The following is a 15,228-nucleotide window of genomic DNA, read 5'->3' on the forward strand; positions in this document are numbered from 1 at the left end:
TTGTGTGTTCCAGTCAAGACCTGTGATGAATAAGAACAGGTTACTACAGTTCAGATGTAAAATAAAAAAATGAGTTGCTGCTGCTGAAAATAGTCTTTGCTTTTTGAAATTCTGACCACTGCCCCTAGTGTTGAAAAGTTTGAAAGCTGAAAGTGTTGCTGCATGTCTGGGCATGTGTGAGCTCTAGTTTCTGGGGTGGTGCCAAAAGTAACCCTAAACCTAACCTCCAAATCTCGCTCACCATTTTTTTTATGGGAACATGATTACTTCCTGGTTCCCATAGGACCAGAACCCTTGTCTTGTTGGCCTAGTGGGAGGAAGAAAGGTCTCTTTCATTAGGATGAAAAACAATAGCGCAGTAAAAGCCGGTTGAAAAGACCAGCATTGTTGGTCACCAGCATGCTGGCCTACAGCATGGGATGCTGGTACGCTGGTGTAACTATCTTAACCAGCAAGCCTCCCTTAGTCAACTAGCCTCTGCAGAAAGACCATACTTGTTGAACAGCATTTATTGCTGGTGACCAACACGGCATTGCTGGACCATCAGCTAGACCAGCAAAAAAACAGTATAAACCAGTTTGGAAAACGGGCATTGAGTGTCATTATGGTCTAGGCTGGTCTTTTCAGTGAATTTGTTGTTTCAACATTTAATATAAACTGCAAAGATGAACAGTTCTGAGACCTGTTTGGACATGCTTACATTTGCCCAAAAATAAGATTTGAATCAGCTAAGAAGGTCTAGTGGGTTTCTTCAGCAGGGTAGTGATTGATGTGTGTTGGAAAAAAGTGAAAACATTCACACAAATCACAGACTTGAAGTAAAAAAAACCATTCTGAAATAGAGAAATGAACAGAGAAATAGAAAAATGTAGCAGGTCTCCTGGAGCAAAGCAAAACAATCTGGTGCTCTTTGACAAACTGCAATGAGCAGGTTTGTTATAACACAGAGTGAGATCTGGGAAACTCTGTCAGAGTATCTCAACTGCTCCTGATAGAGACACACACACACACACACACACACACACACACACACACACACACACACACACACTAATAGTGAAGTCTTCTGCCAAACAGGGAGTCTAGATTACTATCACAGTCACTCAGGGTTAATGACACTCCATGAGTTTTGGATGATTTAAAAATCCTTACACTACACACGATCAGAGATGATTACCAGCCGTGGCTTTCTCTAACGAGCATTAATATCAATGGTGGCACCATTCATCACCCTCGTACTTCCATCAGCACTATACAGTCGTTTACACGGCAACGCATTCATATCAATCGCAGTGTCACTTTTCAAACATCACCCGATTTATGGCACTCCTCAGATGTGATGTGTCACAGTTTGGTGGGTTTGAGCTTGTTTGGAAGACTCAATCATTTGACAAACAACTGCGCTGACGTTCCTGATATTCTGAAACATAGGAGTCAGGGGGAGGGGGGTCTCATTTTGATGACAAATCTAGCATGATGGGATCCACCAGCAATCAGTCATCAGTCACAGTCATCATAGCCCAGGCTCCACTGGCTGCAGGGTTCATTAATGTTGTGCCCACAGGCTAGCTCCAGTCCGACTGCTCAGTCACTGATGACTCAATTACGATAGGACAGCAGCCACCCAAAGCAAACTAAATCAAAAGCAGGAGGTGTTAGCAGTACCGTTCCTCAGTCAGATGACAAAAGTGTAAGTTGTTAAACCTCAAAATGGCAATATGTAATGCAAAAGTTGACAACAGCACTGCTGTGGTGGTGATATATGGTTGTAGGGGCCTATCGCAGCGGATGAGATCAGCAGGCTGACTGAAACAACTGTTTTAGTGCACATCTCTGCTCTGAGGTTTAGAAGGGACTTAGAACTGGGGGTTAAAGCCTATCATAGGCACTGTTATATACATGGACCCTTAAAGGTATTTGGATACATAAAGGAATATTCTGGGTTCAATACATGTTAAGCTCAATTGACAGCATTTGTGCAATAATGCTGATTACCACAAAAACTCCTTTGGGGTTTCAGATTAAAAGGTCATTCTTTCAAATAAATGCCAATTTGGTTGATATTTTGCTATCTAATGCTATCTAATAATTGTATAGAGAGGCATTTAAACATAAGATGTACACTCTCCTCTCATCAGACTACATGTGAAACATTAACCAATGTGACATAAAATGTGTTATTAATTACTACATGCCTCGTTCTGTGAATAGAATCCCCATGAGTTCAATAAAATAAGCTGTTTTGATCACTCGTGATGATTTAACATAATTTATATGCAGTAGATAATGTGTAATTTGTCTTGTTTACATTCTGCATTCACTTACGCTAACACTCTACATGTGGTAATACTCACCAGTTACTATCTGTTATTGTTTTTTATTGACTTAATCTATAAAAATAAAAAACATGACATGACATGGTCTTGAAAAATGTCGTACAGATGAGGTTAAGTATGCACCAGCTCGGTATCTACACTCCAGTGTGTTTATGTTGACTGATCTCAACCAAAGTCCTTTTCAAGGCAAGTCAATCCAATTGGCCGCCATCTTGGTAACACTACCGAAAGCTATTTTCTATGCATACAAGCGGCATAAAAGTATAGCTCTTATCTACTTGAATGGGGAAAGACCGAAATCTCCAAAAAGGTTGATTACGATCAAAAAGTGTTCGGTTTAGGCTAAATAGCCTCTGTATTGTGTGAATGAAGAAATCAACCAGACAAGTTTTTTGCTATCAAAGTAGATTCACTGGGTCACGCCAACCAATAACCTGGACTAATGACAGTAAGGTGTTTAACAGCAGGTACAAAGTTTTCCTGAAAGTTTGTGCTGGCTAGCTGTTTCAAACCACCGCAACAAACTCAAAAACACCTTTTTTGCCTGATTTTGTTTGAAATTACATCACATCCTGAGGTAGCACTAGGAAAAATCTTTACCCATCACTTTGATGGACTTAGTTGTACAATTTACCGCAGAGGTGATGAGCTCTCGAGCACAGCATCGGAGAGCGGGCTCGTCCAGTCGAACACGGAATCCTCGGCTGGGCTTCGCCCTTCGGGTGCGGTCGCCCAGTCACAGGCTGATGCGGAAATGACAGACATGCTTTCCCGGGCAGCCGCGAGCGCCGGAACCCTCCGCTCTCCCCTGAACCCTTGCGGCTCAATGATTGGTACCTGGGCCACTCACAGCCATGCCCCTCCCCAGTTCCTTTCTTCCCGGAAGTGCATGAGGAGCTGACAAGATCGTGGATGGCACCTTTTACTGCCCGGTCCTGATCTTTCGGCTCCCCTGCCATCACTACCCTCGATGGTGGGGCGGCCAAGGGGTACTCGTGATGCCCCAGTGGATAAGGTGCTCGAGGTGCACCTATGCCCGCAGAGCGCTGCCACCTGGCGCGGGTGCCCGAAGCTCCCGTCTTGGGCCTGTAGGTTTATATCGTCCCTGACAGCCAAAGCCTGTGGTGCCGCTGGACAAACCGCCTCTGCCCTGCACACCATGGCTCTCCTGCAAGTCCACCAAGCCAAAGGCTAAAGGAACTGCACGAGGGTAGTTCCACCTCGGGATTGATGCAGGAACTGCGCTCGGCGACCGACCGCGCCCTCTGGCCGTTGAAGGTCACAGCGTGGTCTCTCGGGTGGGCGATGTCCACCTTGTTGGTCTAGGAGCGCCACCTTTGGTTCAACCTGGTCGAAAGAGAGAGGCCGACAAGACACGGTTCCTTGGCGCCCCCATTTCCCAAGCTGGCCTGTTCGACGACACTGTCGAGGACTATGCCCAGCAGTTCTCGACAGGGAAGCTGCAGACGGAGGCCACCCAACACAGCCTGCCCGGGTGTGGCTCAAGATCCCTCAACAAAGGTCTGCTCAACAAATTAATTTCAATCAAAAAAATTTAAATATTACTAATCATTAAATGATACTAATCATTATATTTATTTATAAAATATTGCCTGAATAGCAAAAAGACTAAACAGAATAGTGGCACGAATTATAATAATAAGGCATTTTGAGCCAGTTATCAGTTTCAATTACTACTCAGATGACTTTCGTTTCTCCATATATTCCACAACACCCTAGCCTTAAATTACTAGGCACAATCAAAAAGCTTTGAATTCCTTTTCTCAGTTTCAGTGTTTGTGCAGTTCCAACATTCTGCCATTGTAGGGCATTTGAACAAGTCAACTACAACAGAGCAGAAATAATGATTTTAGCTTCAAAGATAAAAAGAATCATCCTGAAACAGACTTCAAAAAAGCATTTACAAAAATCTGAGGAAAATATTCTACATTTAAAAATGCAGTAGACAACTTCATAAAACAACTTCATGATTTGCTCTCTTCAGTGGCCACAAGAGATTTATCAGCTAATATGTACAGGATATGCTTCAGAAGATTTTAATGCAAAACCTGTGCAGCTCTCCTCCTTTGCTCTCTCTCTCTCTTTTTTTTAGAGCAGGCAAAATAGAATTATGCTCAGTATTATAATTAGATAAAAAAATTATGAGCTGACAAAATGACAAAAGGAAATCGCTTGGCAGTTGACAGGTTAGGTTAAGAGCCCTGATGCAAAGTGCTGTTAAAAGCATGTAAAATATTGAATTTTCACTAACAAAGAATGTATGGGAATGGAACACATTTCTTTAGGAAATCTGCACTTTTTGTAATTTGAGATTAAAGCTAATTGTGCTGAAATGAAAACTAATTTATGATGCTGGCCACATAATATACTGTTTTAGAACTCAGATTTAATTACAAACAGTTTTATAAATGTTTACAATTTATTTACAGTCGTGGTGCATGCTAGGTTGAGGTTTAAGTATGCCAAACAAGGTCAAAAGGACATTTGCTTTTTTAAATTATGCAATAATAAGGTCATAATTTAGGTAATGTGTATTTATTGCTATTGTAGTAGTTGTCAATTGATTACCCTTTACAAAATTACAAAATTTTACTTTGGACATCAAGTGGAAAACCAACAATCACGTATAATCCTTAAAATGTATTAAATTCATCATAGCATCATTAACTGAGTTAGCCCAAAAATATGCAATCTTTTTATCATGACATATGTATGAATAGAAAATTTTTTTTTTTGTATATGCACACTGTACATTTTGTCTATTTTTCGAATTAATTGCACAAAACATGTTTATCATCGTTGCAATTGAACCCATATTTGTAGTATGGTTTGTATGTAATAATTTATACAAAATGGATGTATTCCATTAAACTGTGCAATTAAACTAAAAGTAAATTACATTAATTCTGTGTTTGATCTGTAATTTCGATCAGCATCGTTTAGAAAAATAAACATGTAAAAGCTGATGGCAGGATGAGATGTGTAGTATATGTAGCAGCTGTCTAATATAAAAAATAAAAAGTCAGGTTTAGAAGAAAGTGGATGTAACAAATAGTGAGTAAAAGATTTCCACGGCAGATGTAGGATGCTGTATCAAGGGGCCTTAAGCATGGCTGGCCAGAATTGATGGCGAGAGAGTTCAGTCAGTTAAACTGGGTGATACAGGCTGCAGTTAAATAAAACGGGCATGTTGGCTGACACATAGAGTAAACACGTTTGGATTAGATGTAGCAAATCAAATAAAGCTGCAGAGAGGCAGGAGCTCATGTAACTGGGCCACAGAATGCTAAATCAAATGCTCTGTTACTTTAATATCTAATATATCAGAATGGGACCTGATGAAATATGTGAGAGAAAACACAGTCTAATAATTTATTTTGGATGTATATGTAAAAACAGTGGCCAAACTTGCTGTCAGCAAATGCTTTAAATACACTGTACTGAGAGCGACTGTCAGTTAAATGGCAAAATGGCCTTTTACCTGTTGATACGCAATCCCCCACGCAAGCGGTAGTGACGTCACTCTGCTTACATTTAATATATAATTTACCATCAATAAATGTAATTAATGTTAACAAATGATACATCTTTTCAAAGGTCTAAGGGTTCAACATTGATATCCAATCTCTGTTTCACGATAGCAATGCTCCAGAAACAGCAATTTAGTTATTTGTGCCAGGAGTACAAATGAAAAGATGCAATATCAAAACGGGACTTCATACCTTTGTTATGAAATCGCGATCACCAGATGAATCCAGTTCGCCACACTTGGGTCAAATGTCCATGCCAAGCGTTCATTGAAAAATATCCAATAGCACTTTTTGTCCATAAAAGTGATAAATCTGAGAAATATTGATATATTCTCCATTGTTTACATGAGATCTCGCCTGAAGAAATTACCCTTCGTCATCGTTCTTCACCAAACTATGCAATCTGAGCAGTCATCATTATGTCGCATAAGTTTTGATTTATCGCAAAAGAAATCTGCCCTTAAGCCATTTCCATACAGAAATATGTGTTTATCGCTAATTCACCTCCCAGATGTCCCTAATTTTTTTCCTCTGAAGTTTTGGTAAAATGGGGAGAGTATTGAGACAATTCATTGAAATTAGCCAGCTTACTGTCATTTTAATTTCACAAATAAATCCAATCAGAAGAGGAGGAATTGCAATCAAAAGGGAACAGTTGCCCTTCTGTCAGGACTGTAATATTGGTCCTGATGTTGCACCCATCGCAGGTTGCCATCGGTTCTGAACCAAAAGCGAATCATCATGGCCCTTATCAAGCTGGCAACCTGCACCAAGTAGTGGGGGACACTTTCGGTTCTCGACAGAGTTTATGCAAGTTTATGCAGAGTTAAATGGAAAAATATTATGTCGACACGTGAAATGTTAGCGCTAATTTGCATTTCCATCAGCTTTATTTGTGCTAAAACCGTTTTCGCAGAAAAACCATGGATGAAAATTTTGTTTGTGATAATACTTTCAAGTGATATTGAAGTCACCATCTATGCTATTTAATTTAATCTCTTTCATCATGTTTACAGGATTTATTCATATGATTTGTGCCCGGTAAAAGCTCTGTTTATTTACACAAGTTATCTGGTTCAGCGTCTGATTCACTATAGGAATTATGCAGATCAGGAAATGGTGCAAACGTGCCCACAAAATCTGTGCTGAACGCAATTTGCATGGCACAAATCCGATCTTGAAGGCCGGTTCTGAGTGCTATATAGCGGAGGATGCAGCAGACCACCACGGTCTGACTCTGCTGGGACTGTAGCGCATCACTCCACTACTGTGATCTAGACACCTGAATCATCTCTTTAACATGTTGAAAGTGTGACTGACTAGACTGCACATCTGGATATATGCCAGGTTATAGGACAGATCGATTTGGACAACAAATCTAATTGCGATAATTTCGAAAAATATTGCGATTGCAATCTGAACTGTGATATGATTATTGATAAAATAAATAAATTATAAGAAATAATATTTTTAGAAATTATTATGGTAATTTATTTTTGTAAAATTCTACCTCTACTACTAATAATACAAATAATAATATTTATTATTATAAAACAGTAGCACATTCATCTGCTACTTTCGTATAATAATATACACTTGCATGCGGCATTGCTAAACGGTCCAGTTAAACCCTTATGCCTTTATTTTAGCGGAGCTTTTATTTTGACGGAACATGAAGGAAGAAGTTTGTTTGCAGTTGAGTTCACAATGGTCGTTTACTGCATAGAAATGCTTTCATCCAGTCTTCTGTCAACAAACACCCAGTGTTAAGGGGTTATTTTATATTTGGATGATAACTTTTCGCAGCCAAGCATATTTGGAAGCACGGAAATGTGTAATTAGACAATCTAGAGTGCTGTAAATTTAACATGCTCAGCTCATTAGCCTTAAGCGTATGTTTGTGCACAAAAAATAGAGCTGCGCACAAACAGTTAGTGCAGTGAGCAATGGGTGCAGACCATTTATTTGAATTAAATCGCAGCCCTTTCGATTTGCTAATAGCACTATCTCATATTGCGATTTCGATTTGAATCATCATTAAATAGGTCATAACCCCTTTGTTTATCATTTGATCATTATTTAAAACATTTCTACTCTCAGGATCAATAAAAATATGTACACAAGCTACTTTGCAATAAAATGAGTTTTGTGAATGAAGCATGCTTGCAAGAAGAAGAATGAACTTGACTTAATTGAAATACTGTAGATGCAGTGCTATTTTACTGAATAAGACACAGGTTTTCCTAAAATAACTGTTTAGTTAATTATGTATCAACACAGGTCTTCAGATGACAATCAATTCTGTTGGAATAGAGAGCGGAGATGCTGATGCATGTGTGTTTTCAAACACAAGTTGAAACATTGTCCACTGTCTGTGAAGGAGGGTAAACCGCAGAATGAGATACATGGTGTGAGGGAGAGACAAACTTCTACCACATTGGCAGGGCCACAGCAGTGCATTCTGGTTCTCCACTGAGGCTGACATGAGATCTCATCTCCTGAAGCTTTCTCCTTTCATCTCATCTGCTCCAACATAATTGCTTTGGGTCTCTTGAGTAACAGTGCTGATTGGTAACTCAATAACTTCTTTACAGATGATTAGATGGAACAGCAGTGTGTTAGAGAGTTTTTTCAGGGTGTGCTAAAATCAGAGAGACATCAGGGACAGAGGACAAGCAGACAGCTCAGCAGGGAGAAGGGACACAGACGCTTCCCTGTACTCAAAATGGAAGCTGAATAGTTCAGCACTTTCTGGGTCAGTTTAAAATGGTAAGTGCTTTTGCAGGGACAAATGAACAGGGAGGGCTTTGTATTGCCAACTTTGAACTTGACAATAGTCTGAGATTTAAATTAAACTGAAGGACACATCACCTTTCAAAGGAAGGAAAACTTATAGGAAATAGTTCACCCAAAAATGAAAATTCTGTTATAAGTTACTCACAATGGCCAAGCTGCTTTTTTCCATACAATGAAAGTGAATGGTGGCCATGGCTCTTCCTGGTCTTAATATACTTTCATTGTATGAAAAGAACAGATTGGACAGTGTTCAATGCAGCTTGATCGACGCAAGCAAGAAAGTCATACATTCAGCTGTAAAGATGTTTAAATCATACATTTTACAGTCATTTTAAGGCTTTACGTTTTGTTGACATTACATCGTCATGGTAACTAAGTTGTAAAATTGGCAATAACTTTACACAGAAAAGGTTTGTAAGTGATTTTATCACACTAAAATAATGTTTACACACATGTCTTGTGGTTACACTTTGGAAAAAATATGTATTTTAACAATAAAAAACGGGCTCCCATTCACTTCCATTGTAAGTGCCTCACTGGAACCTAAATTTTTTCTTTTTTTTTTTTTAAGAAAAGTGAGGAATTTTTGTGGTAATAAACATTATGCCACAAATGCTTTAGATTGAGCTTAACTTGTATTGAACCCAGAACATTCCTTTAAGGGGTCATGAAACAGAGATAAGTTTAGGAGAAACGGACCACTAGTATTAAAATGAATGGGAGAAATTGGAACGCCCAACGGATGAAGCAAAGGAAGTCCCTTCTTACAGGATAAAGAGCCAATCACATTTTAGATACAGACAGCACATGTCAATAAACTTGAAAATGTTCATTAGCTGAACCAGCCTGAACAATAGCTTTTTTTTTCGTGATCTGAGCTAAAGAATCACAATTTATGATACCTTTGTTGTCAGATTTTACTGCTGATTTTAAACACGTTCTTTGAGTGAATCTTGACCATTCTTTTTTATAGATTTTGATTTCCCCATTTAAGTAGATAGAAGCTGTACTTTTATGCCACTCGTTTACATAGAAATTAGCTGCTCGGGAGCATTCTAAAGATGGAACTTCACATGACACCCCAAAATACATTGTTAATAGATATGTACAAGTTGGACATTATAGAAAACAATTATAGCACTCATTATGTTTATTGTTAAGGGTAAAGGGTTAATTATTTCAATCCATTTCGTTCTTCCGGTTTAAAAACAAAACTTGAAGCAACATCATAAAATATTAGTTATATGCATAAACACTGAGTTGTGATTTGTAGTAGACTGCACTAATATGTCATTTGATTCTAAGCGTTTCTCCACATTATTAATGACAAAGGAATGCTTACATCCAATCACTGTGCTGCCTCATGCATGAGCTCGCAATATAGCAGATAATTTCAAATCACATGCGGACGTGACACGGCCCAGATTTGAGAGTGGACTTTTACACAAAAACACAGTGGTGAGAATGGAATGACTCATCAGAATGGACCGCAGTTGATAAATGGACCAGAGTGAGCACGTTTGTTGTTTAAATTTATGCTACTCATGCTCCAAACATGAAGCACATGGAGGATAACACAATGGCTTGTTCAAAAACAGATGACAATAATGAAAACCAAAATCTATCAGTTTTGTGAACTCTTTTTTTAAATTTCTTTACATCGTGCAAACGTTACAAAGACTTAGGCCTACAGGGTTTACTGGTGCTCCGTCATCCAGACAACAAAGTTGTATTACTGGATAACTTTACACAGAACAACGTTAGAAAGTGATTTTATCACACTACAGTAACGCATCATGTTTAAAGTAAATCTATAAAATCTCCACTTTCACATTCTTTCACATTTGAAATTGAATGTGGAGATTTATGAAAAAGGACTTAAATATTGATCTGTTTCTCACCCACACCTACATATTGCTTCTGAAGATATGGATTTAACCACTAGAGTCGTATGAATTACTTTGAAGCTCCAAATATCACATAAAGGCCACATAAAAGTTCTGGTCACCATTCACTTGCATTGTATGGACATACAGTGCTGAAATATTCCTCTAAAAATCTTTGTTTATGTTCTGCAGAAAAAAAGAAAGTTAGAAACATCTGGGATGCATGAGAGTGAGTAAATTATGAGAACATTTTTATTTTTGGGTGATCTATCCCTTTAAGTTTTGCGGCTGTCCTTTTGAAACAGCATTTAGTTAATGTTTTGTGTACTGCACCCGTTTAGTTTAATTATGTGCCTTACTGAACACATTTTTTGTTTCTTTAGAAAAAGTTCAAACTAGTTTGACTTGTATTAAATCATTACATTCCTTGTAAGAATAAATAGCTATGAATTTATATTAGGTCACTAAGCAGTCCTAGTTTTGGTACTAATGCCTGCTTTTACTTAATTCTCAAAAAGTTTAAACAAAATATTAATATTAAAATCTTTGATCTGCAAACTGTTCTATCACATTTACTCTTCTTACGCTGATACATTTATCCCATGATTAATATACAGCAAAGTGCTCAATTATTTTGTTTTCTTTCACATTTTGATGTGCAGCCACATATTTTCACACCCCTTTCACTTACCTTTGTAAAGTCTGAGGTGTGAATGGCTGGTGCTGAACTAGAGGTGTTTCATAACACTTTAAATAGATTGCTCACCCAAAAAAGAAAATTCTATTTTCATTTACTTATGTTGTGCCAAACCAGAATGATCATCATTCTTCTGTTGAACACAAAGGGAGATATTAGGAAGAATAACAGCCACAGTCACCATTTACTTTTATTATATGGAACAAAAATACAAATATAGCTGCAAGCAGCGATGACGGGCTCAAGCACATCCGGTCCATTTCCACACGGTGGCTTTCAGAAAACAATGCACAGTGGACACATGCATTTGGCATTTGACATTTGACATTATTCTAAAGTATTTTGTAGCAATTTGAGTAAATATAAGAGGACAATTTTAAAGTTTGTTGTAAGAGCCACACTTACTGCTGCCAGGTAGTGGTGCTATGACTGTGACCCAAAATAGTCAAATCTATGTGATTAGCCCCCAAGACTAAACAGACATCTCAATCTAAATCACACATTTCACAAAGAAGATATGAGACACATCCTGTTTCCAATATTTCGTCATTAATTTAATGCCTTGTCATGGCAACACCGTTTGATTTTATATTAAAATCTGTTTGCAATTTAGCATCTTCAATGTCTTAGCATAATGTAATGTGGGGACAGTCTCACGAATCAAGAGACTGTCCTTTTAAATACTTTTAATACTTTTCCTAGGAGGAGTATTTTAAAGTTCAGAGACTGCAATATTCAAAATATCCAAAATGTCCGACTTCCTGTTGGGTGGAGCTAATGACTATCATTATGAATGTTGTCCGGTTTGGTGAGAATTATATATGTACCAAATTTGGTGACTGTATGTGAAAATGAGGGTGCTACACAGGCCATCTTACATGCCTATTTTAAAGGGGGCACTACAGAGCCCCTACTGCAACCCCCCCAGTAGGGGCTCTGTTTTTTTGCATTGCCATGGCAGCAGTATTTACGATATCAAGTATTCCTTTGCAATTTTACATCAGCAGTGTCTTGACATTATTCTAAAGAATTTTGAAGCAATTCATTTAAAAATAAGAGCACTATTTCAAAGTCTGTTAAAAGTGCCATACTTCCTGCTGCCAGTTGCTGGTGCTATGATCATGATAGCCACATCAATGTGATCAGCCCCTATTACCAAACATACAACTGAATTTTCATCAAAAAAATATATTTATTGCTTCGTCTTCGTTCATGCTCAAAATGTTTTCAAGCGGGGGGATCATCAAACTAGATTGCACATCCTTAAAGCCCAGGGCACCCCCGGGCAGTCAAGGGCCCCTGGGCACTGGCCCCATAGGCCCAGTCGGTAATCCGTCCCTGCTTACATGCCCATTTTTAAGGGGGTGCTACAGAGCCCCCTGCACCCCCCCACCCTGGCAATTTTGCCCAGCACTAATGGCCGATTTGTGTGCAAAAGTTCAAGAGTTTTCACGCATGTTAAGTACCCCAAAAGTACCAAAAACATTGAAAAAGAATAATAATAATTCTTAAAAAAACAATAGGGTCTCCGCACTTTCAGTGCTTGGGCCCTAATAAATGGTGACGGAGGCTGCCAAAAATCTCCTTTTGTGTTCCATGGAAGAAAGTCACAACATGAGGGTTAGTTAATTATGATAGAAAATACATTTTTGGATGAACTATCCCTTTAATCAAAGAAAAGCAATAGGATAATGGGATAAACTTAACACTGATAACTCAAGAGGATTATAAAAAAAGGCCTTAATTAACAAGAAGTCCACACTTACCATAATATATTTAAGAGAGTACATGTAGCAAGTCCTCCGAGTACGGCTCTCCTGAACCATAAGACCTGTCCAAGATAATTTTATTACAATGCAGAATTCTCTAGACACAGCTGTTTAATGCAACAAAAGGGATTAATATTACCTGTATTTTGATGTGGGATATTTCTGAAAATAAGAATGGCATGACGTTAACTATCCCACCTGATTGGAAGAAACAAATATCAGTTAGGACAATATTGCTAAGAGGCATTGATAAACCGGTATCAAATTGATAGATAGCAGTCAAAGCTTAAAGGAATAATCAGGGTTCAATACAATTAAGCTCAATCGACAGCATTTGTGGCATAATGTTGATGTGAAAAAATATTTTGACTTGTCCCTCTTTTTCTTTAAAAAAAATAAAAATAAAAAATGTCACAGTGAGGCACTTACAATGGAAGTGAATGGGGCTACATTTTGGAATGTTTATAGGCAGAAATGTGAAGCTTATAATTGTATAAAAGCACTTATATAAATTCATCTGTTAAAAATGATGTATTATTTGAGCTGTGAAGTTGTTTAAATTGTAATTTTTGGGTTTGTTGAGATTACATCATCATAGCAACAAAGTTGTAAAATGCACAATAACTTTACACAGAAAAGGTTAGTATGCGATTTTATCACACAAAAGCCATGTTTTAGATTAAGTTTTGTGGCTATGCTTTTGAAATAGTGAGTATTTTAATATGTATGGACTGTAACCCTTTTTTTTTTTTAAAAGAAAAGCAGGGACAAGTCGAATTGTTTTTTTTGGGTAATCAATATTATGCCACAAGTGCTGTAGATTGAGCTTAACTGGTACTAAACTCAGAATATTCATTTAAAGATGACTGCAAAGTCAAAAGTTCAGTTTCTGATTGGATGAGCTGCATTTTTTAACCATTGTTCAATGTTAATAAACACAAACCTGTGACTGCACATTCTATATCAATGCAACTATATTAATTGCTTGGCAACTGTATACAGTCTATAACAGTAAGAAGCCACTCAAGGCCATATATTACAAAGATTTTACCATAAGTAATGGTTATTCTTGGCACAGCACAAAGTGAAGTGCATAAAACTCTCTTAACCCTGGTAAAATCACTGTAATGCATGGCCTCACTCAATAAGCCTTGGGGGTTATTTCTCTGCACAGTCCTGCAATGAAGAATAAATGAAAATAAAATAAAAGATTGCATAACCAGTCCTAGTTCAAAACTGGGACTAAGCTGTCCAGAAACAACTCTTAAAAGCCTACTTTTGTTTCAGTAATTGTTAATAGTATTAGAAAATTGAGAGCCCTATAAATGTTCTCTTAAAAGTGCTGAGAGTCACAACTTTTTTTTCTTGCATCAAATGAAAATAATCAGTAAGATAAATACGAACGAGGAGCAGGGGACTAAACCTAGTGCTTTACAACAGATGGCGCACAGCGAAAGGTAAGAGCCCTTGTAATTGCCGATGCTCCCAAGAGCCCACTGCCCGTATTTCAGACAAAAAAAAACAACAACAAAAAAAAAACCTGCGGGGCCTTGTGAGAATGCTCCACTTTTTGTACCTTTTCTATACAGTCTGCACGAAAAAAGCAGTTACTAACAACCTTGTAACTGCTGTACTCCAGTATGCTGACAGGTGCATTATAGCATTTTTTCATAAAATGTGCTCTGTTTGACACCAGGCAAGCTCATTCCCTTCTTCTTGTCAGCTGGATTGGAGACAGATAGACTCCCCCTGCTGTCACTGTAAACAAAGTCTGGCCCTGTGACTTTTTAAAAGCAGATGCCCATTAGGGGCCTGGAGGTGCCACAGGGGCATATACTCGGCCCTTTAAAAAAGCCGTCGAGTAAGCAGCTGTCTATTCAAAGGTGTCACAGTTGCTCTGGCTGTAAATGAGAGTAAGGCGATGTGTGAGACTCTTGCGGGCAGATTTTGTTTGTTCTGTTGACAGAAGCCTCCTGCGGGCCACCGTGGGTTGGCTGCCTCAGGACCTTACAGAGCTTCGGTGTGGCAGCCAATTAACAGGATTAGAGAGCGGGATGGAGAGAGAGAAACAGAGAGAATTCCCTGTACTGTTGGCTAACATCTACTTTGTCACAGTGATAAGGTTCGACAGTTACTTTTATTAACTGCTCAGCACACAGGCTGCAATGAACATGCACAATGAACACTGGTGGG

At 38.4% G+C, this 15,228-nt stretch overlaps 1 protein-coding gene across 1 annotated transcript in view; it reads right to left on the reverse strand.

Annotated features, from left to right (window-relative positions):
• The window catches only part of si:ch211-51h4.2 (uncharacterized), a 163,924-nt gene that overhangs the window by 58,209 nt on the left and 90,487 nt on the right, over positions 1 to 15,228 (reverse strand). The window contains exons 10-11 of the mRNA XM_052101126.1: positions 13,175 to 13,233; positions 13,033 to 13,097 (exon numbers count right to left, since the gene is read on the reverse strand). Coding sequence (XP_051957086.1) covers positions 13,033 to 13,097; positions 13,175 to 13,233 — 124 coding nt within the window. The remainder of the gene's footprint in view (positions 1 to 13,032; positions 13,098 to 13,174; positions 13,234 to 15,228) is intronic.

Source organism: Xyrauchen texanus, chromosome 32, assembly GCF_025860055.1.
Source record: "Xyrauchen texanus isolate HMW12.3.18 chromosome 32, RBS_HiC_50CHRs, whole genome shotgun sequence".
In the NCBI taxonomy this organism is placed as follows: Eukaryota; Metazoa; Chordata; class Actinopteri; order Cypriniformes; family Catostomidae; genus Xyrauchen; species Xyrauchen texanus.